We start from the raw sequence: 26,525 nt of genomic DNA, 5'->3' as shown, positions 1-26,525 counted from the left end.
AATCTCTGTTGATTATAAAAATGTTATTAATCCAATCCACATTTTTATTTATTGTCAACCACCAAAATAATGTAGTGTTAAAGCCTTCACATATTTGATTCATAGCTTTGTATTCATCTGGAACTTCCCTGAGGATGCCATTAACATCCATCTAGACAAAGCTACTCCCATCCTGGTCAAAACTCCTCCTGTGCCTACTTTAGCCTCCTATAACTGGCCTCTGATGACTAACTCGACTTGGTTGGACCTATAACCCCAGGGCGCAAGTTAACCACCCTTTGTGGTAATTTCTGTCGTATGCGTCCTTTGCTGGTACTAGCCCACCCTACATCAGTTATAGGTGCTGTGAGGTTAAGAATTTTCTATTCATCTTTCAAACCTAAGTCAGTCACATTAACGATTACTTTCCAGCCATTAAAATCATCTAAGTTCTCGATGCCATTCTTGTATCTATAACACTGGTACTCATCAGGAGTTAAGGTAAACCGAGGTGGGTTGGCTAAGCACTTTTATCTGGCCAACCCCATTTCCTGTACAGTTGTCTGCTTCCCCAGGAAATTGTTTAATGTTTACCTTAACCTGTTAGGGACAGACGTTCCTGGCGCGAATTACAAATACCTCAAAAATGCAAAAACTTCAATTTTTCAAACATATGACTATTTTACACCATTTTAAAGACAAGACTCTCCTTTATCTAACCACATTGTCCGATTTCAAAAAGGCTTTACAACGAAAGCAAAACATTAGATTATGTCAGGAGAGTACCCTCCCAAAAATAATCACACAGACATTTTCAAAGCAAGCATATATGTCACAAAAACCAAAACCACAGCTAAATGCAGCACTAACCATTGATGATCTTCATCAGATGACACTCCTAGGACATTATGTTATACAATACATGCATGTTTTGTTCAATCAAGTTCATATTTATATAAAAAAACAGCTTTTTACATTAGCATGTGATGCTCAGAACTAGCATACCCACCGCAAACTTCCGGTGAATTTACTAAATTACTCACGATTAACGTTCACAAAATACATAACAATTATTTTAAGAATTATAGATACAGAACTCCTTTATGCAATCGCAGTGTCCGATTTTAAAATAGCTTTTCGGTGAAAGCACATTTTGCAATATTCTGAGTACATAGCCCGGCCATCATGACTAGCTATTTTGACACCCACCAAGTTTGGCCCTCACCAAAGTCAGATTTACTATAAGAAAAATTGGATTACCTTTGCTGTTCTTCGTCAGAATGCACTCTCAGGACTTCTACTTCAACAACAAATGTTGTTTTGGCTCAAAATAATCCATAGTTATATTGAAATAGCTCCGTTTTGTTCATGCATTCAGGTAACTATCCGAAGGGTGACGCGCCGGCGCGTTTCGTGACAAAAAATATTCAAAATATTCCATTACCGTACTTCGAAGCATGTCAAACGCTGTTTAAAATACATTTTTATGCGATTTTTCTCGTAAAATATCGATAATATTCCAACCGGGCGACGTTGTATTCGTTCAAACACTGAAAGTAAAACATGGAATCGTCTCGTGCACACGCGCTCCAGTGTCATTGTTCTCAGAAGGACCACTCACAAAAACCCCTGCTGTTTTTCGCCTAGAGACTGGAGAGCTCTCATTCCACTTTCTGGCGCCTTCTGAGAGCCAATGAAAGCCTTAGAAAATGTCACGTTACAGCACAGATGCTGTATTTTTGATAGAGATGCCCTAGAAGGAGAACAAATTGTCAGACAGGGCACTTCCTGTATAGAATCTTCTCAGGTTTTGGCCTGCCATATGAGTTCTGTTATACTCACAGACGCCATTCAAACAGTTTTAGAAACTTTAGGGTGTTTTCTATCCACAAGTATTAATTATATGCATATCCTAGCTTCTGAGTTTGAGTAGGAGGCCGTTTAAAATGGGCACAAATTATTTTCAAAAATCGCTTTAGCGCCCCCTATCCTAGGGGAACGCCAAGAGATTAATCTCTATGTGTATGCTTTTTACCGCTCTTATATTCTATGTGAATCTAGACTTGAAGAATAATTATTCGTATGGACCCTGACACATTGTTTATATCTCACGCGTAGACGAACCAATAAGTTATACTTATTTACCAAACCAATACCTGTCTTTTCTCGCGACTGTTGACTGAACAATATATCTATCTCTCCCGCAACTAATTATCTTCCAATTCTATGTGTGTGTTTTTAAAATTATAAGTCAATTTAAAACTTATATGTCTATCACAACCCTATGTATTTACTTCTCACAATATAGAATTTCTTCTCTAGAATGACCATTCGTATGGACCTTGACACATTGTTTATATCTCACGCGTAGACCAAACAATACTTACTGCAACCAGTTTTACTTTTAGGTCTTACTGCCTGTCTTTTCTCGCAACTGTTGACTGAACAATATATTCACCTCACACGCAAACAATCATCCTAGAATAAACACTCTATCTCTCACGAAACTTTTTCTATGGAGTTGTTTGATCGGACATTAGGTTGCATAGGTATGCAATTATAAGCTACTTTCCAGGGGTTGTAAAGCCCTAGTTAATGGTCTTTATCTATTGGTCCCTTTTAACAATAATATCTTATCTCACTCCGCCATATTAGGTTTCCCTTTTTCCCATGGATATTAGACCTAAATGGACTCCCCCTTAAAGATCTGACTATCCCCTTATAGTCTGTTGACCCTTTTTTATGTTATCAGGTCTCACCATAAGCGCTAGTTTAGTTTTATGCAGTGGCCACAATTGCCCAGGGTCATTACGGACCCTGTTTCACAGTTTTTGAATTTACAACTAATTCCTGTCTTCCATTCGCACAGAATAGTTGGTTTCCTTTAAAACATTTTTTCTCTATGCGAACTTATAAAGACAGGTCACCAGCTATAAACTTCCCCGTCCGGATATTTCCAGCGTCTAACACCCAGAGTACATTAAAATCCTCTAATCGCGCCCACCTTTCACTCTCACATCATGTAATGCAAACATACAGGTGCTATCACTCATTCATCATTTAATGTAATCATACAGGTGCTATCCCCCAAAAATCTGAATAAAGCGCACTGACCTTGTTCTGCAGCTGAGATTTCAATGTTGGTAGAATCTCGTCACCGCCTCTGTCGCATACCAGTTTGCCACCGGCCTGTAAAGAACCCTCAGCAAGGGGCCAGGTCTTTGATCTACGGATATTTCATTTGCCCGTGCACAGTTTTGGTGTCTCCCTGGACCGACAGGGGCAGATATAGAGATCCGGGCTCGAAGGACCAGTTGATAATGGAATTTGATATCCTAATGCTATAAATTAACAATCAATAAGCCTTGACTAATCCCCAGGGTTTGTAAGACACTGGGTTCATAATTAGGCAAGGACTCAGCTTTCTGCAAAAGGTCTGTTCAGTTTATTCAGAGAACGTTCTGAGGTCCAAATGACAAAGATGTTCACTTTATCCTCTCTCCGCTTACACACACACACATCCACACCCAAAAGTAGATGACCTATGCACACACATACGCACAGACAGTAAGTGAACAATATCTCTTCCTTGACCTGCTACCACTGTTCCAGCACTGCCTGTTCCTTTCCCCATAGATTAGGAGAACCTTGAAGGCTCCTCCCGGTATCTCTAAATACACACACACATTTCTCTCCTTTTCCAGCCTCTACTAGACCTTTATGAGACTAACGTTCAGTACATTAATTATTAATTATCCATGCTCCATAACTCCTAATTAATGATGGATTATTGATTAATTTACCCTTATTAGATAATTCTCTTATCAGAGACTTTTATAGGAGAGTTCTGTGGTGGTAGATTTATGTAGGGGAGTTCTGTGGTGGGTTCTGTAAATCGAATCAAATCACATTTTATTGGTCACATACACATGGCTAGTAGATGTTAATGTGAGTGTAGCGAAATGCTTATGCTTTTCGATCCGACAGTGCAGCAGTATCTAACAGGTAATATATAACAATTCCACAACAAAACCTAATATCTAACAAATTCCACCACAAAACCTGATACACACAATCTAGTAAAGGACTGGCATGAGAATATATCAAATATGGATATGGAATATATATTCCAAATATGGAATATATCAAATATGGATGAGCAGTGACAGATTGGCTAAGATGCAATAGATATTAAAGAATAGATAGGATACAGTACAGTATATACATAAGAGATTAGTAATGCGAGATATGTAAACATTCTTAAAGTGGTATTATTAAAGTGACTAGTGTTCCATTTATTAAAGTGTTCAATGATATCAAGTCTGTATGTAGGCAGCAGCCTCTCTGTGTCAGTGATGGCTGTTTAACAGTCTGATGGCCCTGAGATAGAAGCTGTTTTTCAATCTCTTGGTCCCAGCTTTGATGCACCTGTACTGACCTCACCTTCTGGATGATAGCGGGGTGAACAGGTAGTTGCTTGGGTGGTTATTGTCCTTGATGATCTTTTTTTGCCTTCCTGTGACATCGGGTGGTGTAGATGTCCTGGAGGGCAGGTAGTTTGCCCCCGGTGATGCGTTGTGCATACCGCACCACCCTCTGGAGAGGCTTGCGGTTGAGGGTGCTACAGTTGCTGTACCAGGCGGTGATACAGCCAGACAGGATGCTCTCAATTGTGCACCTGTAAAAGTTAGTGAGGGTTTTCGGTGACAAGCCAAATTTCTTCAGCCTCCTGAGGTTGAAGAGGTGCTGTTGCTCCTTCTTCACCACACTGTTTGTGTGCGTGGACCATTTCAGTTTGTTGTGATATGTACACCGAGGAACTTAAAACTTTCCACCTTCTCCACTGCTGTCCCGTGGATGTGTATAGGGTGGTGCTCCCTTTGCTGTTTCCTGTAGTCCACAATCATCTCTTTTGTTTTGCTGACATTGAGTGAGACGTTATTTTCCTAACACCACACTCCCAGGGCCTTCACCTCCTCCCTATAGGCTGTCTCGTCATTGTTGGTAATCAAGCCTACCACTGTAGTGTTGTCTGCAAACTTGATGATTGAGTTGGAGGCGTGCATGGCCACGCAGTCGTGGGTGAACACGACTGCGTTTCTTTTTTGTAATCCGTGATTGTCTGTAGACTTCATACCCTACATTACTCATCTCATTTGTATATACTGTGCCCTGTACCATCTACTGCATCTTGCCTATGCCGTTCGGCCATCACTCATTTATATATTTTTACGTACATATTTGTATTCATTCCTTTGCACTCGTGTGTATAAAGTAGTTGTTGTGGAATTGTTAGGTTATATTACTTGTTAGCTATTACTGCATGGTCGGAACTAGAAGCACAAGCATTTCGCTACACTTGCATTAACACCTGCTAACCATGTGTATGTGACAAATAAATTTGATTTGATTTAGACCCTGCCACATACGTCTCGTGTCTGAGCTGTTGAATTGCGACTCCACTTTGTCTCTATACTGATGCTTTGCTTGTTTGATTGCCTTATGGAGGGAATAACTACACTGTTTGTATTCGGCCATGTTTCCAGTCGCCTTGCCATGATTAATGCGGTGGTACGTGCTTTCAGTTTTATACGAATGCTGCCATCAAGCCACGGTTTCTGGTTAGGGAAGGTTTTAATAGTCTCAGTGGCTACAACATCTCTTATACACTTCCTTATAAACTTGCTCACTGAGTCAGCGTATATGTCAATGTTATTGTCTGAGGATACCCGGAACATATCCCAGTCCACGTGATCGAAGCAGTCTTGAAGCGTGGAATCAGATTGGTCAGACCAGCGTTGGATAGACCTAAGCACGGGCGCTTCCTGTTTTAGTTTCTGCCTATAGGAGGGGATCAACAAGATGGAGTCATGCTCAGATTTGCCAAAAGGAGGGTGGAGGGGGGCCTTGTATGCATCGCGGAAGTTAGAGTAGCGGTGATCGAGTGTGTTACTCATTGGTGTAGTGCAATCGATATGCTGATAGAATTTAGGTAACCTTGTTCTCAGATTAGCTTTATAAATTCCCCAGCTATAATAAATGCAGCCTCAGGATATGGTTTCCAGTTTGCATAAAGTCCAGTGAAGTTCCTTGATGGCCGTGTTTGGGTTTCGCTTGCGGGGGGATATACACGGCTGTGACAATAACCGAGGAGAGTTCTCTTGGGAGATAATACGGTCAGCATTTGATTGTGAGGAATTCTAGGTCAGGTGAACAAAAGGACTTCAGTTCTTGTATTGTTACAATTACACCATGAGTCGTTAATCATGAAACATACACCCCCGCCCTTCTTCTTACCAGAGTGATAAGAGAATTATCTAATAAAGGTAAATGAATCAATAAACCATGATGAATTATTAGTCATACAGCAGGTTTAATGAATAATCAATGTAATGATCAATGTAGGGATCGATTAATCTGATTAGTTCTGGAAAGTCCAGGAACCACTGGAGAGGGAAAGAAATGTGTGTATGCAATTAGTATAGAGAGATAGAGAAGTAAAACCTCAGAGAGTTCCTAACCTTGGAGGAAAGGAACAGGCTGAGCCAGAAGGTGATAAACAGTGTGAGAAGTTTATGGGGGTTGCAGGTAACCAACGGATTGTGTGTAAATGCATGTGCGTAAGTTAGCAAGAACTATATAATGACTGTTTTGTTATCCTGACACCAGAACTTTCTCTGAATAAAGCTACAGAAACCTTTTGCAGAAAGCTGAGTCCTTGCCTAATTATTTTAACCCATTATCTTACAAACCTTGGGCATTAGTCAAGGCGAATTGATTATTGATTATTATCATCAAGATATTAAATTCCTTCAACACAGAGAGATGTTTGTTCCTGTCGGCGCGATGCACTGAAAATCCCATTGGCTGTACGGACTCCGATAGCATGTCCCCAGCTAGCCATGTCTCTGTGAAACAGAGTGATACAATCCCGGATATCTCTTTGGAAAGCAACTCTTGCCCTAATTTCGTCTCTCTGATATCCAATAGTTCTTCCCGGGTGTATGTAATAACGCTTAAGTTTTTCTGGGCTAACAATGTAAGAAACAATACATTAAAAAAACAAAATACTGCACAGTTTCCTAAGGACTAAGGACGGTCCCGTGTGGCTCAGTTGGTAGAGCATGGTGTTTGCAACGTCAGGGTTGTGGATTCGATTCCCACGGGGGACCAGTATGGAGGGGGGAAAAAAAATGAAATGTATGCATTCACTAGTGTAAGTCGCTCTGGATAAGAGCGTCTGCTAAATGACTAAAATGTAAAATATATGTAAATGACTTGAAGCAAAGCTGCCATCTCCATCATCGCCATCTTGAATAGGAGACTTATTTATACAATTATATAGGAGAGTTACTGTATGAGGTGGGAGAGTTCTATAGGACAGTTATGTGGTGGGAGAGTTCTATAGGAGAGTTTTATAGTAGAATTATGTGTTGGGTTCTATAGGGGAGTTATATAGGAGACTTCTATAGGATAGTTTTATTAATGGGTTTCATTTGGGAGAGTTCTGTAGGAAAGTTATACGTGGGAGAGTTCTATAGGAGATATCTTACAATTATATAGGAGAGTTACTGTATGAGGTGGGAGAGTTCTATAGGACAGTTATGTGGTGGGAGAGTTCTATAGGAGAGTTATATAGTAGAATTATGTGGTGGGTTCTATAGGGAAGTTCTGTGTTGGGTTCTAAAAGGAAGTTCTATAGGAGACTTCCATAGGAGAGTTCTGTAGGATAGTTTTATTAATGAGTTTCATTTGGGAGAGTACTATAGGAAAGTTATACAGTGGGAGAGTTCTATAGGAGATATCTTAGGAGAGTTCAAAAGGAAAGTGGTGGGAGAGTTCTATAGGTTAGGTATGTGGTGGGAGAGTTCTATAGGAGAGTTTTATAGTAGAATTATGTGGTGGGTTCTATAGGGGAGTTCTATAGGAGAGTTATGTGGTTGGAGAGTTCTATAGGAGAGTTATGTGGTGGGATAGGTCTATTGGACAGTTATGTGGTGTGAGAGTTCTATAGTAGAGTTATGTGGTGGGAGAGTTCTATAGGAAAGTTATGTGGTAGGAGAGTTCTATAGAGTTATGTGGTAGGAGAGTTCTATAGAGTTCTGTGTTGGGAGAGTTCTATAGGGAAGTTCTGTGTTGGGTTCTAAAAGGAAGTTCTATAGGAGACTTCCATAGGAGAGTTCTGTAGGATAGTTTTATTAATGAGTTTCATTTGGGAGAGTACTATAGGAAAGTTATACAGTGGGAGAGTTCTATAGGAGATATCTTAGGAGAGTTCAAAAGGAAAGTGGTGGGAGAGTTCTATAGGTTAGGTATGTGGTGGGAGAGTTTATTAGGTTAGATATGTGGTGGGAGAGTTCATTAGGTTAGATATGTGGTGGGAGAGTTCTTGTAACGATCGTCTAACAAATCAAATGTATTTATATAGCCCTTCTTACATCAGCTGATATCTCAAAGTGCTGTACAGAAACCCAGCCTAAAACCCCAAACAGCAAGCAATGCAGGTGTAGAAGCACCAAGATGCAGCGTGGTGAGTGTTCATATTGAAGTTTTAATAATACGAAACACTTGAAGAAACAAACGAAAGGCAACAGTTCTGTCAGGTGCAGGCGCACTGGAGAGAGAGTGCCAGAGGCAGGCACCTGCTTACCGCAAAAAGCACAGGTAGTTGACTCAGGCCTCACCCCTGGTCCAGCCAAACTACCAGTGTGCCCCCCCAAAACAAATTTGGGGGCTGCCTCTCGTTCTTCCCGGGTAGGCTCCGATATCTGTCGATCACCTGGCCCCAAGTCCAGTCTCTCCTCCCAATCCATTCCTGATGAGACCAGGTGTCCATCTCCCCCCGAGCACGCTGCTTGATCCAGTTGTGGTGGGTAGTTCTGTAACGATCGTCTGACAGAGGGGACCAAGATGCAGCGTGGTGAGTGTTCATATTGAAGTTTTAATAATACGAAACACTTGAACTTAAGAAACAAACGAAAGCCAACAGTTCTGTCAGGTGCAAACCACACAACAGAAACAACTACCCACAACACCCCAAAGGAAAACAGACTGCCTAAGTATGGCTCCCAATCAGCGACAACGATGTACAGCTGTCCCTGATTGAGAGCCATACCAGGCCAAAACAAAGAAATACAAAGCATAGAAAAAAGGACATAAAATGCCCACCCTAGTCACACCCTGGCCTAACCAAAATAGAGAACAAAAACCTCTCTATGGCCAGGGTGTGACAGTTCTATAGGAGAGTTATGTGGTGGGAGAGTTTTTTAAGGTTAGATATGTGGTGGGAGAGTTCTATAGGAGAGTTATGTGGTGGGAGAGTTTTTTAGGTTAGATATGTGGTGGGAGAGTTCTATAGGAGAGTAATGTGGTGGGAGAGTTATATCAGGAAAGTTATCAGGTGGGAAAATTATATTAGGAAAGTTATGTGGTTTGATTGTGTTGTAGGAGAGTTATGCCTTGGGAGAGTTATATTGGAAACATATGTGGTGGGAGTGTTCTATAGGAGAGTTCTGTGTTGGGAGAGTTCTGTGTTGGGAGAGTTCTATAGGAGAGATATGTGGTTGGAAAGTTTGTGGGGAGGTTGGGATGGAGCAGCAACAAAGTTATTCTAGCTGTGCGCGGCTGTTCATTTAGTTTGACATCCGAGTTGTTCCCAAAAGATAACATTGGTTTCCGTGCATGCGATTTGCAAAATTCCTTTTGCCACGTGTGCAGGGCCACCGGTGCCCCTCCAGATATCGATATTATGAGGCTAAGAAGGGCCTTTCAAATCCTTAAAGGAAAGTATGAACTTACAATATATCATATGGCCATTGTAAGATATTGTATTTGGACAGCAATCAAGTCAGCCATCTCATTGCTTAAAATCATTATAAATAGTCAAAGGACAGCACATTTGAGTTGTATTTGTACAGTAGAGTGTCCCAGTAGTGGACTTCATTAGTTTAAATATTGCCAGTGCCAACATTTCATAACGCAAATATTGGCACTGGCAATATATCATATGGCCAATGGACACTGTCAGAATCAGGCAGAAATCAACACCACTATCACTGCTAGGCAATCCCAAGTTCAACAAGCATGACAATTGGGCATTTCAGCAATGTAACAGCATGTCCAATTTGTGATGGTAAATGCCCATTGTAATATATTGCTAATGGACAGTGTCCATTACACATAATACATTGCCAGTCTTAACATGTTACACTGCAATTGGACAGTGTCCATTGCCAAAATTGTGCTAATGGACAGTGCCCATTGGACATAAGATACAGTACCAGTCAAAAGTTTGGACACACCTACTAATTCCGGGATTTTTCTTTATTTTTACTATTTTATACATTGTAGAATAATAGTGAAAACAAACTATGAAATAAAACATGGAATCATGTAGTAACCAAAAAAGTGTTACAAAAATCTAAATATATTTTATATTTGAGATTCTTCAAAGTAGCCATCCTTTGCATTGATCAATCAATAAATCAATCAATAAATCAATCAAATGTATTTATAAAGCCCTTTTTACATCAGCCGATGTCACAAAGTGCTATACAGAAACCCAGCCTAAAACCCCAAACAGCAAGCAATGCAGATGTAGAAGCACGGCGGCTAGGAAAAACTCCCTAGAAAGGCAGGAACCTAGGAAGAAACCTAGAGAGGACCCAGGCTCTGAGGGGTGGCCAGTCCTCTTCTGGCTGTGCCGGGTGGAGATTATAACAGTACATGGCCAAGATGTTCAAACGTTCATAGATGACCAGCAGGGTCAAATAACAATAATAATCACAGTGGTTGTAGAGGGTGCAACAGGTCAGCACCTCAGGAGTAAATGTTTTTAAATGTCTGTAAATGTAAATGTCTGGCTTTTCATAGCTGATCATTCAGCGTTAGAGATAGCAGGTGCGGTAGAGAGAGAGAGTCGAAAACAGCAGCTCTGGGACAAGGTAGCACGTCTGGTGAACAGGTCAGTGTTCCATAGCCGCAGGCAGAACAGTTGAAACTGGAGCAGCAGCACAACCAGGTGGACTGGGGACAGCAAGGAGTCATCAGGCCAGGTAGTCCTGAGGCATGGTCCTAGGGCTCAGGTCCTCCGGGAGGGGAGAGGGAGAGAATTAGAGGGAGCATTCTTAAATTCACACAGGACACAGCTTTGCACACTCTTGGCATTCTCTCAACCAGCTTCATGAGGTAGTCACCTAGAATGCAGTCACCTAGAATGCATTTCAATTAACATGTGTGCCTTGTTAAAAGTTAATTTAATAAGTTTGAGCCAATCAATTGTGTCGTGACATGGTAGGGGTGGTATACAGAAGATAGCCCTATTTGGTAAAAGATCAAGTCCATATTATGGCAAGAACAGCTCAAATAAGCAAAGAGAAATGTCAGTCCATCATTCATTTAAGACATGAAGGTCACTCAATCCGGAAAATTTCAAGAACTTTGAAAGTTTCTACAAGTGCAGTCGCAAAAGCCATCAACCGCTGTGATGACTGGCTCTCATGAGGACCGCCACAGGAAAGGAAGACCCAGAGTTACCTCCGCTGCAGAGGATAAATTCATTAGAGTTACCAGCCTCAGATTACAGCCCAAATAAATTCTTCACAGAGTTCAAGTAACAGACACATCTCAACATAAACTGTTCAGAGGAGACTGCGTGAATCAGGCCTTCATGGTTGAATTGCTGCAAAGAAACCACTACTAAAGGACACCAATAATAAGAAGAGACTTGCTTGGTCCAAGAATCACAAGCAATGGACATTAGACCAGTGGAAATCTGTCCTTTTGTCTGATGAGTTTAGGTGATGGTGTGTGGGTGCAGAGTAGGTGAACGGATAATCTCTGCATGTGTGGTTCCCACCGTGAAGCATGGAAGAGGAGGTGTGATGGTGTGGGGGTGCTTTGCTGGCGAGACTGTCAGTGGTTAATTTAGAATTCAAGGCACACTTAACCAGCATGGCTATCACAGTATTCTGCAGAGTGAAGGAAAAGCAGCCAACAAGTGCTCAGCATATGTGGGAACTCCTTTTAAGACAGTTGAAAAAGCATTCCAGGTGAAGCTGGTTGAGAGAATACGAAGAGTGTGCAAAGCTGTCATCAAGAAAAAGGGTGGCTACAGAATCTCAAATTCTTCAAATGTTTCTGACTGATTGTATTCCTGTTGCTGTATTTATATTAGTGTATAGGCTATCAATATCTATTGTGAATATGTGGGTTTGGGAGGGAACAACTGTGGTTCCAATCCTCTCCATGAAGTGGTAAGTGTCCCTGAGAAAGCTGGGGTGCCTGGTGGAGAGAGGGTTAATGTAATGGTCTATATACTGTGAAATGTTATAGGATTCAGTATTACAATCAGATACAATGGGTCTACCTGGAAGAATTTCAAAGGGAATTGTCCATGTCTCTGGTTCATTGTGTACTTTTAGCAGTAGGTAGAATAGTCTGGGTCGTGGGGTGTCTGTACCGTAGAGAAAGTCCCGTTGTTTTGCTGTGATGTAGTGTTGGTCAAAGAGTTTTTATTATTGTCCTTAACTGTGTCTGTGGTTGTATACGGTTTTATATTGGTTTATAATGTTTGGTGTTTGATCATTGTCTATTGGCTTCATATGTATCGATGTTTATCTAGTATTACTATTTCTGAACCTTTATCTGCTGGTTTGATGACTGTGTGGGTTATTTTACAGTTGTTTTGCCAGTCTTTCTATGTGTGTGAGGTTATCCTCACACACATTATCTGTCTGTATGAATTTGATAGTTGTGGAGTGTATTCTTCTCTGTTCTGATTAGTCTTCTGATTTTAACATCTATCTGGGAGGTTTTAGGTTAGGGTTAGGTTAGGGTTAGGGTAGGGTTAGAGTTAGGGTTAGGGTTTAGGGGTTTGGGTTAGGGTAGGGTTAGGGTTCGGGTTAGGGTTAGGTTTTAGGTTAGGGTTGGGTTAGGTTTTAGGTCAGGTTAGGGTTGACATTGTTAACAACAACTTAGGTTAGGGTTAGGTTTTAAGTTAGGGTTAGGGTTTGGTTTTATGTTAGGTTAGGGTTAACATTGTTAACAACAACTTAGGTTAGGGTTAGGTTAGGGTAAGGTTTCGTATAAAATACTTTAAAAAGCCAGTAGGTGTCCTCCTAGGATCATAAATGTAGGTTCTAAAATGACTGGGTGGCAGTACAGGATCAGATATGGTAAGAGATATATTCAACTATAGTGTTGTTTGATTATGTGAATATTAAACCAACATTATACATTGACTTGGTTTTATTGTTTTATTCTGTTAAAAAGGAGAGGAAAGGAAAGACAAAACTAAACATAATAAAACATGATATATAAAATCTCATAAAACCATGTTATATTCCATCCATTGTCCTGTCTGTTAAAATCCATTTTCAGAACTTCTCATTCAGGCCATTTGGTGTTATGGTAAGTGCTGGATCCACTCCCATTAAACCATCTTTCACTGTGTATAGGGATTTAGGGTTAAGGTTAACATCAGCTTGACTGTGGTGGTATTGCTGCTCACTGTAGGGGTGGGGTTAGGGGTAGGGTTAGGGTTAGGTTTAGGGGTGGGGTTAGGGTTAGGAGTGGGGCCTATGGTAGTGCTGCCCACTGTAGGGGTGGGGTTAGGTTTAGGGGTGGGGGTGGGGTTAGGAGTGGGGCCTATGGTAGTGCTGCCCACTGTAGGGGTGGGGTTAGGGTTAGGAGTGGGGTTAGGTTAGGGTTAGGAGTGGGGCCTATGGTAGTGCTGCCCACTGTAGGGGTGGGGTTAGGGTTAGGGGTGGGGTTAGGAGTGGGGCTAGGGGTGGGGTTAGGTTTAGGGGTGGGGTTAGGGTTAGGGGTGGGGTTAGGGTTAGGAGTGGGGCCTATGGTATTGCTGCCCACTGTAGGGGTGGGGTTAGGTTTAGGGGTGGGGTTAGGGGTGGGGTTAGGAGTGGGGCCTATGGTAGTGCTGACCACTGTAGGGGTGGGGTTAGGTTTAGGGGTGGGGTTAGGGGTGGGGTTAGGATTAGGGCCTATGGTAGTGCTGCTCACTGTAGGTGTGGGGTTAGGTTGAGGGGTGGGGGGGGTGGGGTTAGGATTAGGAGTGGGGTGGGGTTAGGTTTAGGGGTGGGGGTGGGGTGGGGTTAGGTTTAGGAGTGGGGCCTATACCCGACAATAGAACATCATGCATTCAAGTGTTTGAACTTCTAACGCGTCTGCATGAACTTCTAACGCGGTTGCATGGGATTTGTCGGATATAAACCTGCTGGGTTTCGTTGCATTCAAAGGTAGTGTAGGCGATAAGGTAACACAAGGAGCTGCTTGTGGACTTGACAGCTCTAATGCAGATCCACTTCCGACAAAACAACCGCCATACAGTGTCAACCAACGCTAATCTGATTGAATCGAGCCCTAGAACTTTCATATTGAGTTGTTTTCCTCTGTTTGCATGGATGTTGGCATACTGTGCATTCAGAATGTATTCAGACCCCTTGACTTTTTCCACATGTTGTTACATTACAGCCTTATTCTAAAATTGATTAAATAAATACAAATCCTCATCAATCTACGCACAATATCCCATAATGACAAAGTGAAAACAGGTTTTTAGACATTTTTGCAAATGTATTAAAAATAAAAAACAGAAACACCTTATTTACATAAGTATTAAGACACTTTGCTATGAGATTCGAAATTGAGCTCAGGTGCATCCTGTTCCCATTGATCATCGTTGAGATGTTTCTACAACTTGATTGGAGTTCACCTGTGGTAAATTCAATTGATTGGACATGATTTGGAAAGGCACACACCTGTCTATATAAAGTCCCACAGTTGACAGTGTATGTTAGAGCAAAAATCAAGCCACAAGGTCAAAGGAATTGTCCGTAGAGCTCCGAAACAGGTCAAAGAAGGGTACCAAAACATTCGGCAGCATTGAAGGTCCCCAAAAACACAGTGGCCTCCATCATTCTTAAATGGAAGAAGTTTGGAACCACCAACACTCTTCCTAGAGCTAGCCGCCCGGCCAAACTGAGCAATCGGGGAGAAGAGCCTTGGTCAAGGAGGTGACCAAGAACCCGATGGTCATTCTGACTGAGCTCAAGAGTTCTTCTGTGGAGAAGGGAGAACCTTCCAGAAGGACAACCATATCTGCAGCACTCCACCAATCAGGCCTTTATGGTAGACTGGCCAGACGGAAGCCACTCCTCAGTAAAAGGCACATGACAGCCTGCTTGGAGTTTGACAAAAGGCACATAAAGACTCAGATAAAACCAAGATGAAACTCTTTGACTTGAATGCCAAGCGTCATGTTGGGGATGCTGGTATGATGGTGACCAAACTGGTCCATGTTGGGGAGGCTGGTATGATGGTGACCAAACTGGTCCATGTTGGTCAAACTGGTCTTACCACGCCCATCATTATTATATTTCCCAGAATGCTCTATTGTAATTGTTTCAATATCTTTTTTGTTTGTTGTGTTTTTGCATTGACTGATTAATTAATCTTATGCTACACAAAGACAAATCTAGAGGCGAAAGATAAATAATATCCATTTCTCTAAACTATTGCACCCGTTACTGAAATGGTTGTTCCAGTGTAGATGGTTTAGGTGATGTGATTTATTCATCTTTCTAACCCTGACAGTCATTCTGAATGCATGATGTGGGTGAAGAAAAATTCCAGTTGTTGGATATCCCTAATAGGAATTAGAAATCACTTTGCAAGCCTACATGATGTGACTTGAGACCAGCTTATGCTGCAAAAACACTGCTAAGGCACCACGAAAACACTGCTAAGGCACCACGAAAACACTGCTAAGGCACCACGAAACGCTGCTAAAGCACCGCGAAAACGCTGCTAAGACACCGCGAAAACGCTGCTAAGGCACCGCGAAAACACTGCTAAGGCACCGCGAAAACACTGCTAAGGCACCGCGAAAACACTGCTAAGGCACCGCGAAAACGCTGCTAAGGCACCACGAAAACGCTGCTAAGGCACCACGAAACGCCAGCCAAACCAGCACCTATGCTGGACCAGCATAGGAGCATTTCGATCTCTGAGCACACTTGTTTTCCTTAGAAATGATTACAATAGCCACTACACCAAAAGACATGTGTAACTGTGTGTATTGTTGTCAGACAGGACCATACAGCACTGAATGAGAGAACATTAATCAGCTACCAAAAAGTAAAACTTAAATTAATCATAAACATTCATAGTTGATATTTACGCCTATTGTAAATGTGTTTGCAGGTCTATATTTACAAGATGCATTAAAAGTATGTAAGACAACTGATTACTTGTATTCCACATTTTTGCAATATCAGCGCTTGCAATATTGGGTTTCATGAGTTTCTGTAGCCATCCCCTTCCAGCCAGGCATTATTAGTGTCACAACATCATTCAACCATCCATTTGACAAATGGGAGACATTAGAGATGTGAAAAGACATGGTTGTGTTTTGTTCCACCTTGGGTAGGGGTATCTAAAAAATGTGGAGGCCTTGCCACTAGCCTATACAGTTTCTAGACAGTCAATGTGAGTGATAACATCAACGCACAACGCTGTTATAACCAGTAAAACAACTCTCAGATCTTTATTGTACATAAAAATAAGACTATTATGGTGAGGCAGAGAAGAGAGAAGAAGAGAGGAGAGATTTCTGATCATATGGATTATATTCATACTTTGGCACCAAGATGAACAAACATTCTGACCAGTATGTGTGAATCTGAATAGAGTAGTTAGCGGTATACAGACATGTTTACAATAATACATCACCTCTCTGCTTCCGTTACAGATATATATTTTGGCATGTTATATTTGTGTTACTTCATGTTATCTTTATCACATTCATCTCTATCAAAACAAGCAGATCAAAACATTAAGTCACAGGGCCTCAGGCATAAAACAACTAGCATCTAGGTGTCTGTAGAAGGAGAACATGGTCAGATTGCTGAGAAGAGGGGAGGGAGAGGAAGAAGTAGACAAGAGGACAGCTGGGACATTTGGAGAGAGGAGGAAGGCAACATTGTTGTGTTTAACATTAGAGAGAAGTGCTACTCTGATAGTACATCCTGTCTTCTAGAGGACATGCATTCAGACTGACTGGAGCATCATGACATCAGGTGTGGAGACATTCAGACAACAGACTTTAAGGCCAGCGGAGGGACTCATGGGTACCCAGCATGCTCTGCTTCAGTACCTCCTCACACCCAGCTGATAAGGCACAGCTGAAGCATGAGACACAACAACAACAAAACTAAACTAAACATCTGGAAAGAACCCCCTGACCTCTAACAAAGTGAGAATGATATGGTATGGTCTGCCCAGCAGGCTCTGGCTTGGTCATGGTCTGGTCTGGTCTGGGGTTGGAGGAAGGAGCACTGTGGAACTATTGCTGCTCTCTCTTGGCTAGAGCCTCAGCCTCCTACAGAGAGAAATATGAAGAGAGAGCGGGAGGGAGAGAGAGAGGTGGGGAAAAGGAGAGTGAGATTGGGGAGAGCGAGAGAGAGGGAGGGGGATAGAGAGAGAGGTATAGAGAATGGGGAAGCGGAGAGAGAGAGACAGGTGTAGAGTGGAAAAGGGGAGAGAGAGAGTGGGGCGGGACAGAGAGAGAGAGAGAGGGAGAGAGAGGTGGCGAGAGTGGGGAAGGGGAGAGAGAGAGTGGGGAGGGGGAAAGAGGTGTGGTGAATTTTAGTAGGAAAGTCTGTTGGTTTTAACAGCTTCAGTGTGACAAAAGAAAGCCCCTGTATCTCCATGGTGATCGACACACCTCCCTGAAGTTCCCTGAGTGGCAGAGAGGGGGAGCCAGGGTGCAGAGACAGACAGACAAAGAGAGGAGGGCTGGGGTAGGCGTATACAGGCTTGAAGTTGGGTTTGATAATATACAGATGTGTAACTGAATGAAGACAGAATGTGACTGGTGTGGATATGGTTAAGTGTTAATTCATGTGAGGGGTGTGGTTATGGTTAAGTGTTAATTCATGTGAGGGGTGTGTGGTTATGGTTTGTGTGAGGTATTTGCATTTATTATGGATCCCCATTAGTTCCTGCCAAGGCAGCAGCTACTCTTCCTGGGGTTTATTATGGATCCCCATTAGTTCCTGCCAAGGCAGCAGCTACTCTTCCTGGGGTTTATTATGGATCCCCATTAGTTCCTGCCAAGGCAGCAGCTACTCTTCCTGGGGTTTATTATGGATCCCCATTAGTTCCTGCCAAGGCAGCAGCTACTCCTCCTGGGGCTTATTATGGATCCCCATTAGTTCCTGCCAAGGCAGCAGCTACTCTTCCTGGGCTTTATTATGGATCCCCATTAGTTCCTGCCAAGGCAACAGCTACTCTTCCTGGGGTCCAGCAACATTAAGACAGTTACACATTTTTAAAAACATTACAATACATTCAGAACAGAATTCACAACACACTGTGTGCCCTCAGGCCACTCTCTACTACCACTTATCTACAACACAAAATCCATGTGTACGTGTGTCTATAGTGCGTATGTTATTGTGTGTGTGTGTATGCATGTGTCTGTGCGTATGTTTGTGTTGCTTCACAGTCCCCGCTTCCATAAGGTGTATTTTTATCTGTTTTTTAATCTGATTCTACTGCTTGCATCAGTTACCTGATGTGGAATAGAGTTCCATGTAGTCATGGCTTTATGTAGTACTGTGAGCCTCCCATAGTCTGTTCTGGACTTGGGGACTGTGAAGAGACCTCTGACGGCATGTCTTGTGGGGTATGCATGGGTGTCTGAGCTGTGTGCCAGTAGTTTAGACAGACAGCTCGGTGCATTCAACATGTCAATAACTCTCACAAATACAAGTAGTGATGAAGTCAATCTCTCCTCCACTTTGAGCCAGGAGAGATTGACATGCATATTATTAATATTAGCTCTCTGTGTACATCCAAGGGCCAGCCGTGCTGCCCTGTTCTGAGCCAATTGTCGCACCTCATTGTGGCACCTGACCACTCGACTGAGCAGTAGTCCAGGTACGACAAAACTAGGGCCTGTAGGACATGCCTTGTTGATAGTGCTGTTAAGAAGGCAGAGCATCGCTTTATTATGGACAGACTTCTCCCCATCTTAGCTACTATTGTATCAATATGCTTTGACCATGACAGTTTGCAATCCAGGGTTACTCAAAGCAGTTTAGTCACCTCAACTTGCTCAATTTCCACATTATTCATTACAAGATTTAGTTGAGGTTTAGGGTTTAGTAAATGATTTGTCCCAAATACAATGCTTTTAGTTTTTGAAATATTTAGTTCTAACTTATTCCTTGCCACCCATTCTGAAACTAACTGCAGCTCTTTGTTAAGTGTACCTTGGACTAAAGTTGATGTTAGAGTGTGTTACCTTAGAGCCTGGTGGGGTGCTCAGCCCCAGACAGAGGATGTGGGTGGGACTGCCAATCCTCTGAGGTTTTAGCCTACTATAGTAACTGACTGTAGGTCTAGAATGCTCATGTAGCCTAATATAATAGTATGTCTTGCAGTAAAATGATACAGAATGGCGCCGCAGGGGATGGCTGCCGTTTTACGGGCTCCTAACCAATTGCGCTATTTTCTGTGTTTTTTCGCAGTTTGTATCTTATTTTGTACATAATGTTGATGCTACCGTCTCGTATGACCGAAAAAAGCTTCTGGATATCAGAACAGCGATTACTTACCTCAAACTGGACAAAGATTTTTTCTTTAATGAGTCTGACAGGAAGGATATAATGCTGCTCCCAGACAAGGCCCAAATCCCCATCAGTCACATGAAGAACATAAGGAACTACAGGGGGCGGAGGTCAAGGTGCCTGGTGAGAATTGGGCGGCGAGTGGGTTATCTGCCTCTACCATCCATTCTATTAGCCAATGTGCAGTCACTGAAGAATAAACTGGATGAGCTTCGTTCGAGACTATCCTACCAATGGGACATTAAAAACAATAATATATTTTGTTTCAGCAAGTCGTGGCTGAACGATGACATGGATAATATACAGTTGGCTGGGTTTTCTGTGCATCGGCAGGACAGAACAGCTGCGCGATGTCTAATATTAAGGCAGTCTCGAGGTATTGCTAGCCTGAGGTAGAGTACCTCATGATAAGCTGTAGACCACACTATCAAGAGAGTTTTATCTATATTTTTTGTAGCCGTCTATTTACCATCACAAACCGAAGCTGGCACTAAGACCACACTCAACGAGCTGTATAAGGCCATAAGCAAACAGGAAAACGCTCATCCAGAAGTGGCGCTCCTAGTGACAGGGACTTTAGTGCAGGCAAACTTAAATCCGTTTTACCTCATTTCTACCAGCATGTCACGTCCAACCAGAGGAAAAAAAAACTAGACCACCTTTACTCCACACACATAGACACGTACCAAGCTCTCCCTCGCCCTCCAAAATCGGATCATATATCCTCCTGGTTCCTGCTTACAAGCAAAAACTAAAGCAGGAAGTACCAGTGACTCGCTCAATACAGAAGTGGTCAGCTGAGATGGATGCTACGTTACAGGACTGTTTTGCTAGCACAAAATGGAATATGTTCCGGGAGTCAACCAATGGCATTGAGGGCCCTACAGGTCCTGTTACTGAGAGCCCTAGAACCCTACAGGTCCTGGTACTGAGAACCCTACACCTTCAGGTACTGAGAGCCCTACAGGTCCTGTTACTGAGAGCCCTAGAACCCTACAGGTCCTGGTACTGAGAACCCTACACGTCCTGGTACTGAGAGCCCTACACGTCCTGGCTCTGAGAGCCCTACACGTCCTGGCTCTGAGAGCCCTACACGTCCTTGCTCTGAGAGCACTACACGTCCTGGCTCTGCCTGCAGAAATGGAATAGAAAACCTTACAGATTTCAACTAGATGGCTGATTATTGATGAATTCATTCTATCGGTTTATTCTGGTGAGCACCGCTTTATTTAACAAGTAATGACAGAATTGAAGCTGCATGTAGGCCTTTCTAATTATAGACAAGTTGGCTAACAAATAGCCTACAAAATGTTGAAAAATATATGCAGAGGTAAAAGTAGACTGAGTAGGCAGGGATGACTGGCCGGGACCTTGACACACGCGGCCAGCAGTGGACAACTCAATCAATTCAGGCTACAAGTGTGCCTAAAGACAATAACCATCTCTCTCTCATTAGACTTTTTCTGTCTATTTCCATTGATCTGTTCTAGATGCTGGAATCATTATAGAGTGGATGGAACGTGTGCAGGTAGTCTGCTTTTTTTTAAAGTGATTTGTCTGACAACCAGATGAAAACATCATGCATAGTTGTGTTCATGCTACATTAAAAGTTCATACATTTGTACTGTTAAATGATCATAGGAAGTCCCACAACTCCTGTCAAAAAATAGTTCCGCCGTCCCTGGCCCCAGGAAAGGATAGTTAATGTAGGGGTTAGGGACTAGGGTGTAGGGGTTAGGGACTAGGGGTTAGGGACTAGGGTGTAGGGGTTAGGGACTAGGGTGTAAGGACTAGGGGTTAGGGACTAGGGTGTAGGGACTAGGGGTTAGGGGTTCGGGACTAGGGTATAGGGGTTATGGACTAGGGTGTAGGGGTTAGGGACTAGGGGTTAGGGACTAGGGTGTAGGGACTAGGGGTTAGGGACTAGGGGTTAGGGACGAGGGGTTAGGGACTAGGGTGTAGGGGTTAGGGACTAGGGTGTAGGGGTTAGGGACTAGGGTGTAGGGGTTAGGGTGTAGGGACTAGGGTGTAGGGGTTAGGGACTAGGGTGTAGGGGTTAGGGTGTAGGGGTTAGGGACTAGGGTGTAGGGGTTAAGGACTAGGGGTTAGGGGTTAGGGACTAGGGGTTAGAGTTTAGATCCAGGGGGAGCAGTGAGAGCCAGGAAAGGACAGTTAATGTAGGGGTTAGGGACTAGGGTGTAGGGGTTAGGGACTAGGGGTTAGAGTTTAGATCCAGGGGGAGCAGTGAGATCCATGAAGAGTTAGGGATTAGGGTGTAGGGGTTAGGGACTATGTATTAAGGTGTAGGGGTTAGGGTACCTTAGATCCAGGAGGAGCGGTGAGACCCAGGAAAGCGTAGACAACATTGTCTTCTCTGGCATCAAAGAACGCCTCGTAGTTCTGAAGGAGAGAGAGATAAACCCCTTATAAACCCTACAGCCGTGTAGTTCTGAAGGAGAGAGAGATAAACCCCTTATAAACCCTACAGCCGTGTAGTTCTGAAGGAGAGAGAGATAAACCCCTTATAAACCCTACAGCCGTGTAGTTCTGAAGGAGAGAGAGATAAACCCCTTATAAACCCTACAGCCGTGTAGTTCTGAAGGAGAGAGAGATAAACCCCTTATAAACCCTACAGCCGTGTAGTTCTGAAGGAGAGAGATAAACCCCTTATAAACCCTACAGCCGTGTAGTTCTGAAGGACAGAGAGAAGGTTAACAGGAGCTATTCAATATTAGCAAGTCCAGCTTTTTTTTATTATCTCACAGGACAAGCTGGCTTCACACCCAACAGCAAAGACAGTCACTTTACAACACACACACACACACACACACACACACACACACACACACACACACACACACACACACACACACACACACACACACACACACACACACACACACACACACACACACACACACACACACACACACACACCTTTACTACAGAGCACAAACTTTACTGGAGCTACATGTCATCTCCTCTTTGTGTTATTCAACCCTCTACTATAACCTCTATTAGTCCTTTATACCATAACATCATCAACCCTCTACTATAACCTCTATTAGTCCTTTAAACCATCACCTCATCAACCCTCTACTATAACCTCTATTAGTCCTTTAAACCATAACCTCATCAACCCTCTACTATAACCTTTATTAGTCCTTTATACCATAACCTCATCAACCCTCTACTATAACCTCTATTAGTCCTTTAAACCATAACCTCATCAACCCTCTACTATAACCTTTATTAGTCCTTTATACCATAACCTCATCAACCCTCTATTATAACCTCTATTAGTCCTTTATACCATAACCTCATCAACCCTCTACTATAACCTCTATTAGTCCTTTAAACCATAACTTCATCAACCCTCTACTATAACCTCTATTAGTCCTTTATACCATAACCTCATCAACCCTCTACTATAACCTCTATTAGTCCTTTATACCATAACCTCATCAACCCTCTACTACAACATGATGCCTGACTGACTGAGCTGAACCCACATTAAACTCTCTAAACCTGGACAGAAAAACTGGGTCAACCTAATGAAAGCTATTCTAGTAGGGCTGTTACAGACTAACATAGAAACAGAATGATGCTCGTTCACCTGCTGAATAAGTTAATACATGATACCAATCCATTATAATTCACTATCGCTCCTTATCGTGCACCCACCCCGCAGTATCTGTCCTGGTTGAAGATCTGTGGAGGTAGAGGGTTCCCTGCAGCAGGTCGAGCCTCCTCCGGAACATTCTCTCTCATCCACTTCCTGTTGTCCTCATTGGCAGCGATGTCACACTCCTCAAACTCAATCTTATTGGCTGACAGGAAGCCCATCACATCCTGCTGCTGTTTCTTTATCTGTAAGAAGGGGAGGGATGTGTTAATTTCATATTCATATTGTCTTTCTTTTTGTTATCTCTTCTGTGAGGAACTGAAGTCAGCTGTACTGAGAACAGTGTAGAGTCAGCTATACTGAGAACTGTCTAGAGTCAGCTATACTGAGAACTGTCTAGAGTCAGCTATACTGAGAACTGTCTAGAGTCAGCTGTACTGAGAGCTGTCTAGAGTCAGCTATCCTGAGAACTGTGTAGAGTCAGCTGTACTGAGAATTGTCTAGAGTCAGCTATACTGAGAACTGTCTAGAGTCAGCTGTACTGAGAACTGTGTAGAGTCCGCTGTACTGAGAACTGTGTAGAGTCCGCTGTACTGAGAACTGTGTAGAGTCAGCTGTACTGAGAACTGTGTAGAGTCAGCTGTACTGAGAACAGAAAAAAACATATACATGATCAAATACAAATCTTAGAATCAACTATTAAAGACTACCAGAACCCACTGCATTCTCCAATTACATTGAATGAACTACAGGACAAAATACAAACCCTCCAACCCAAAAAGGCCTGTGGTATTGATGCCATCCTAAACGAAATAATAAAATATACAGACCACAAATTCAAATTGGCTATACTTAAACTCTTTAACATCATCCTCAGCTTGGGCATCTTCCCCAATATTTGGAACCAACCCCAATCCACAAAAGTGGAGGGAAATTTGACCCCAATAACTACTGTACCATGGCATATGTGTCAACAGCAACCTTGGGAAAATCCTCTGCATTATCATTAACAGCAGACTCGTACATTTCCTCAGTGAAAACAATGTACTGAGCAAATGTCAAATTGGCTTTATACCAAATTACCGTACGACAGACCACGTATTCATTTGATTTAACTAGGCAAGTCAGTTAAGAACAAATTCTTATTTACAATGACGGCCTAGGATCAGTGGGTTAACCCCTGTGCGGCCTCGGACGGACATCCAGCGAAAAATCATATCGCCATTAGAGCATAACAAAATTTAATAAATTATTTTTTTTCAATTATTTTTTCTAATTATATCGTTTTATAGATACACCTCTCCTGAATCAAACGACGTTGTCAGATTTCAAAAAGGCTTTACAGCAAAAGCAAAACATTAGATTATGTTAGAGGAGTATATCGTAAAAGTAGCCACATAGCCATTTTCCGACCAACCACATGCATCACAAATAACCAAAAAACAGCTAAATGCAGCACTAACCTTTGACAATCTTCATCAGATGACACACCTAGGACATCATGTTACACAATACATGCATTCTTTTGTTCGATAAAGTTCATATTTATATATATAAAACAGCATTTTACATCGGTGCGTAACGTTGACTAACTATTTTCCCTCAAATGCATCCGATGAAACAGAGCTACAATTTACTAAATTACTATTCGAAAACATTTTTAAAATGTAATATTGTCATTCTAAGATTTATAGATGAATATCTCTTGAAAGCACCTGTAATGCCAGATTTAAAAATAACTTTACTGGGTAATCACACTTTGCGATAAAAGGGGATGCGATACTCAGAACAATAGGCTAGCAATAGCAATAGGCTAGCCATCTTGGAACAATCGCATATCACATCTAGTCTTGTATACTATTGTCAATAATCACTTACCTTTGGTTGTCTTCATCAGAAAGCACTTCCAGGAATCCCAGGTCCACAACAAATTTATTTTCGTTCGAAAAAATGACTCCTTTATGTTCCAAGAACTTGTTCTTGTTAGCGCGTCTGAAGGCTGCTCCAAAACTTCCGTCGGCCACGGGACAGCCATTTCGAGAAAATGCATTTTTTTCTCATTTAGGTTCGTTCAAACATGTCAAACGTTGTATAACATAAATCTTCAGGGCGTTTTTCAACAAGAGAGCCAATAAGATTCGAGGGGGACGATTGCATTGTGTTTCAAAATGTTTCGAAAGGGGAGGGTAACCAGGGGCGCCGGCGTCATAATGGTGATGGCCCTCTCCGTGTGACTACGTTCCACAGTGTCTCATTCATTCAGTTTTAACAGTAGAAGGCTCAAACCAATTTGTGAAGACTGGGGATATCTAGTGGAAGCAATAGGAAGTGCTCAATGAACCATAGCTCACGGTGTGATTAATAGGCAACGTGATGAAGTTGAGTTCGCAATTCAGAATTCCACTTCCTGTTTCCATCTGTCTCGGGGTTTTGACTGCCATATGAGTTCTGTTATACTCACAGACACCATTCAAACAGTTTTAGAAACTTTAGGGTGTTTTCTATCCACAAGTATTAATTATATGCATATCCTAGCTTCTGAGTTTGAGTAGGAGGCCGTTTAAAATGGGCACTCATTTTTTTCAAAAATCGCTTTATCCTAGGGGAACGCCAAGAGGTTAACTGCCTTGTTCAGGGGCAGAACGACAGATTTTGTCCTTGTCAGCTCGGGGAATCAATCTAGCAACCGGACCCAACGCTCTAACCACTAGGCTACCTGCCGCTATAGGGTTTATAAGGGTTTTATCTCTCTCTCCCAACGCTCTAACCACTAGGCTACCTGCCGCTATAGGGTTTATAAGGGTTTTATCTCTCTCTCCCAACGCTCTAACCACTAGGCTACCTGCCGCAATAGGGTTTATAAGGGTTTTATCTCTCTCTGCCAACGCTCTAACCACCTGCCACCCCCTGCACACCCTAATTGACAAACAAACCAAAACAAAGGAAAAGTGTTCTCATGTTTTGTTGATTTCAAAAAGCTTTTGACTCAATTTGGCATGAGGGTCTGCTATACAAATTGATGGAAAGCAGTGTTGGGGAAAAAAATATATGAAGTTATAAAATCCATGTACACAAACAACAAGTGTGCAGTTAAAATTGGCAAAAAACACACATTTATTTCCACAGGGTCATGGGGTGAGACAGGGATACAGCTTGAGCCCAACCCTCTTCAGCATATATAGTATATGTGACTTGTTTTTGTTATCCAAATATGTATGTGTTGATAGTTCTTTCTTCCGCACCAAAATTGGCCATTGACAATTGCAAAA

At 42.4% G+C, this 26,525-nt stretch overlaps 1 protein-coding gene across 1 annotated transcript in view; it reads right to left on the bottom strand.

The window, feature by feature from the left end:
- Nucleotides 1–16,517: 16,517 nt before the first annotated feature.
- LOC106612303 (SH3 domain-binding glutamic acid-rich-like protein) overlaps nt 16,518–26,525 on the bottom strand; it is a 48,398-nt gene continuing 38,390 nt past the window's right edge. Inside the window, exons 2-4 of the mRNA XM_045724290.1 lie at nt 23,316–23,501; nt 21,951–22,031; nt 16,518–17,377 (exon numbers count right to left, since the gene is read on the bottom strand). Of these exons, the coding sequence (XP_045580246.1) occupies nt 17,342–17,377; nt 21,951–22,031; nt 23,316–23,501 (303 nt within the window). The 3' untranslated portion in view covers nt 16,518–17,341. The remainder of the gene's footprint in view (nt 17,378–21,950; nt 22,032–23,315; nt 23,502–26,525) is intronic.

This window comes from Salmo salar, chromosome ssa09 (assembly GCF_905237065.1).
Source record: "Salmo salar chromosome ssa09, Ssal_v3.1, whole genome shotgun sequence".
NCBI lineage: Eukaryota > Metazoa > Chordata > Actinopteri > Salmoniformes > Salmonidae > Salmo > Salmo salar.
This window is presented reverse-complemented; position numbering and strand designations above follow the sequence as displayed.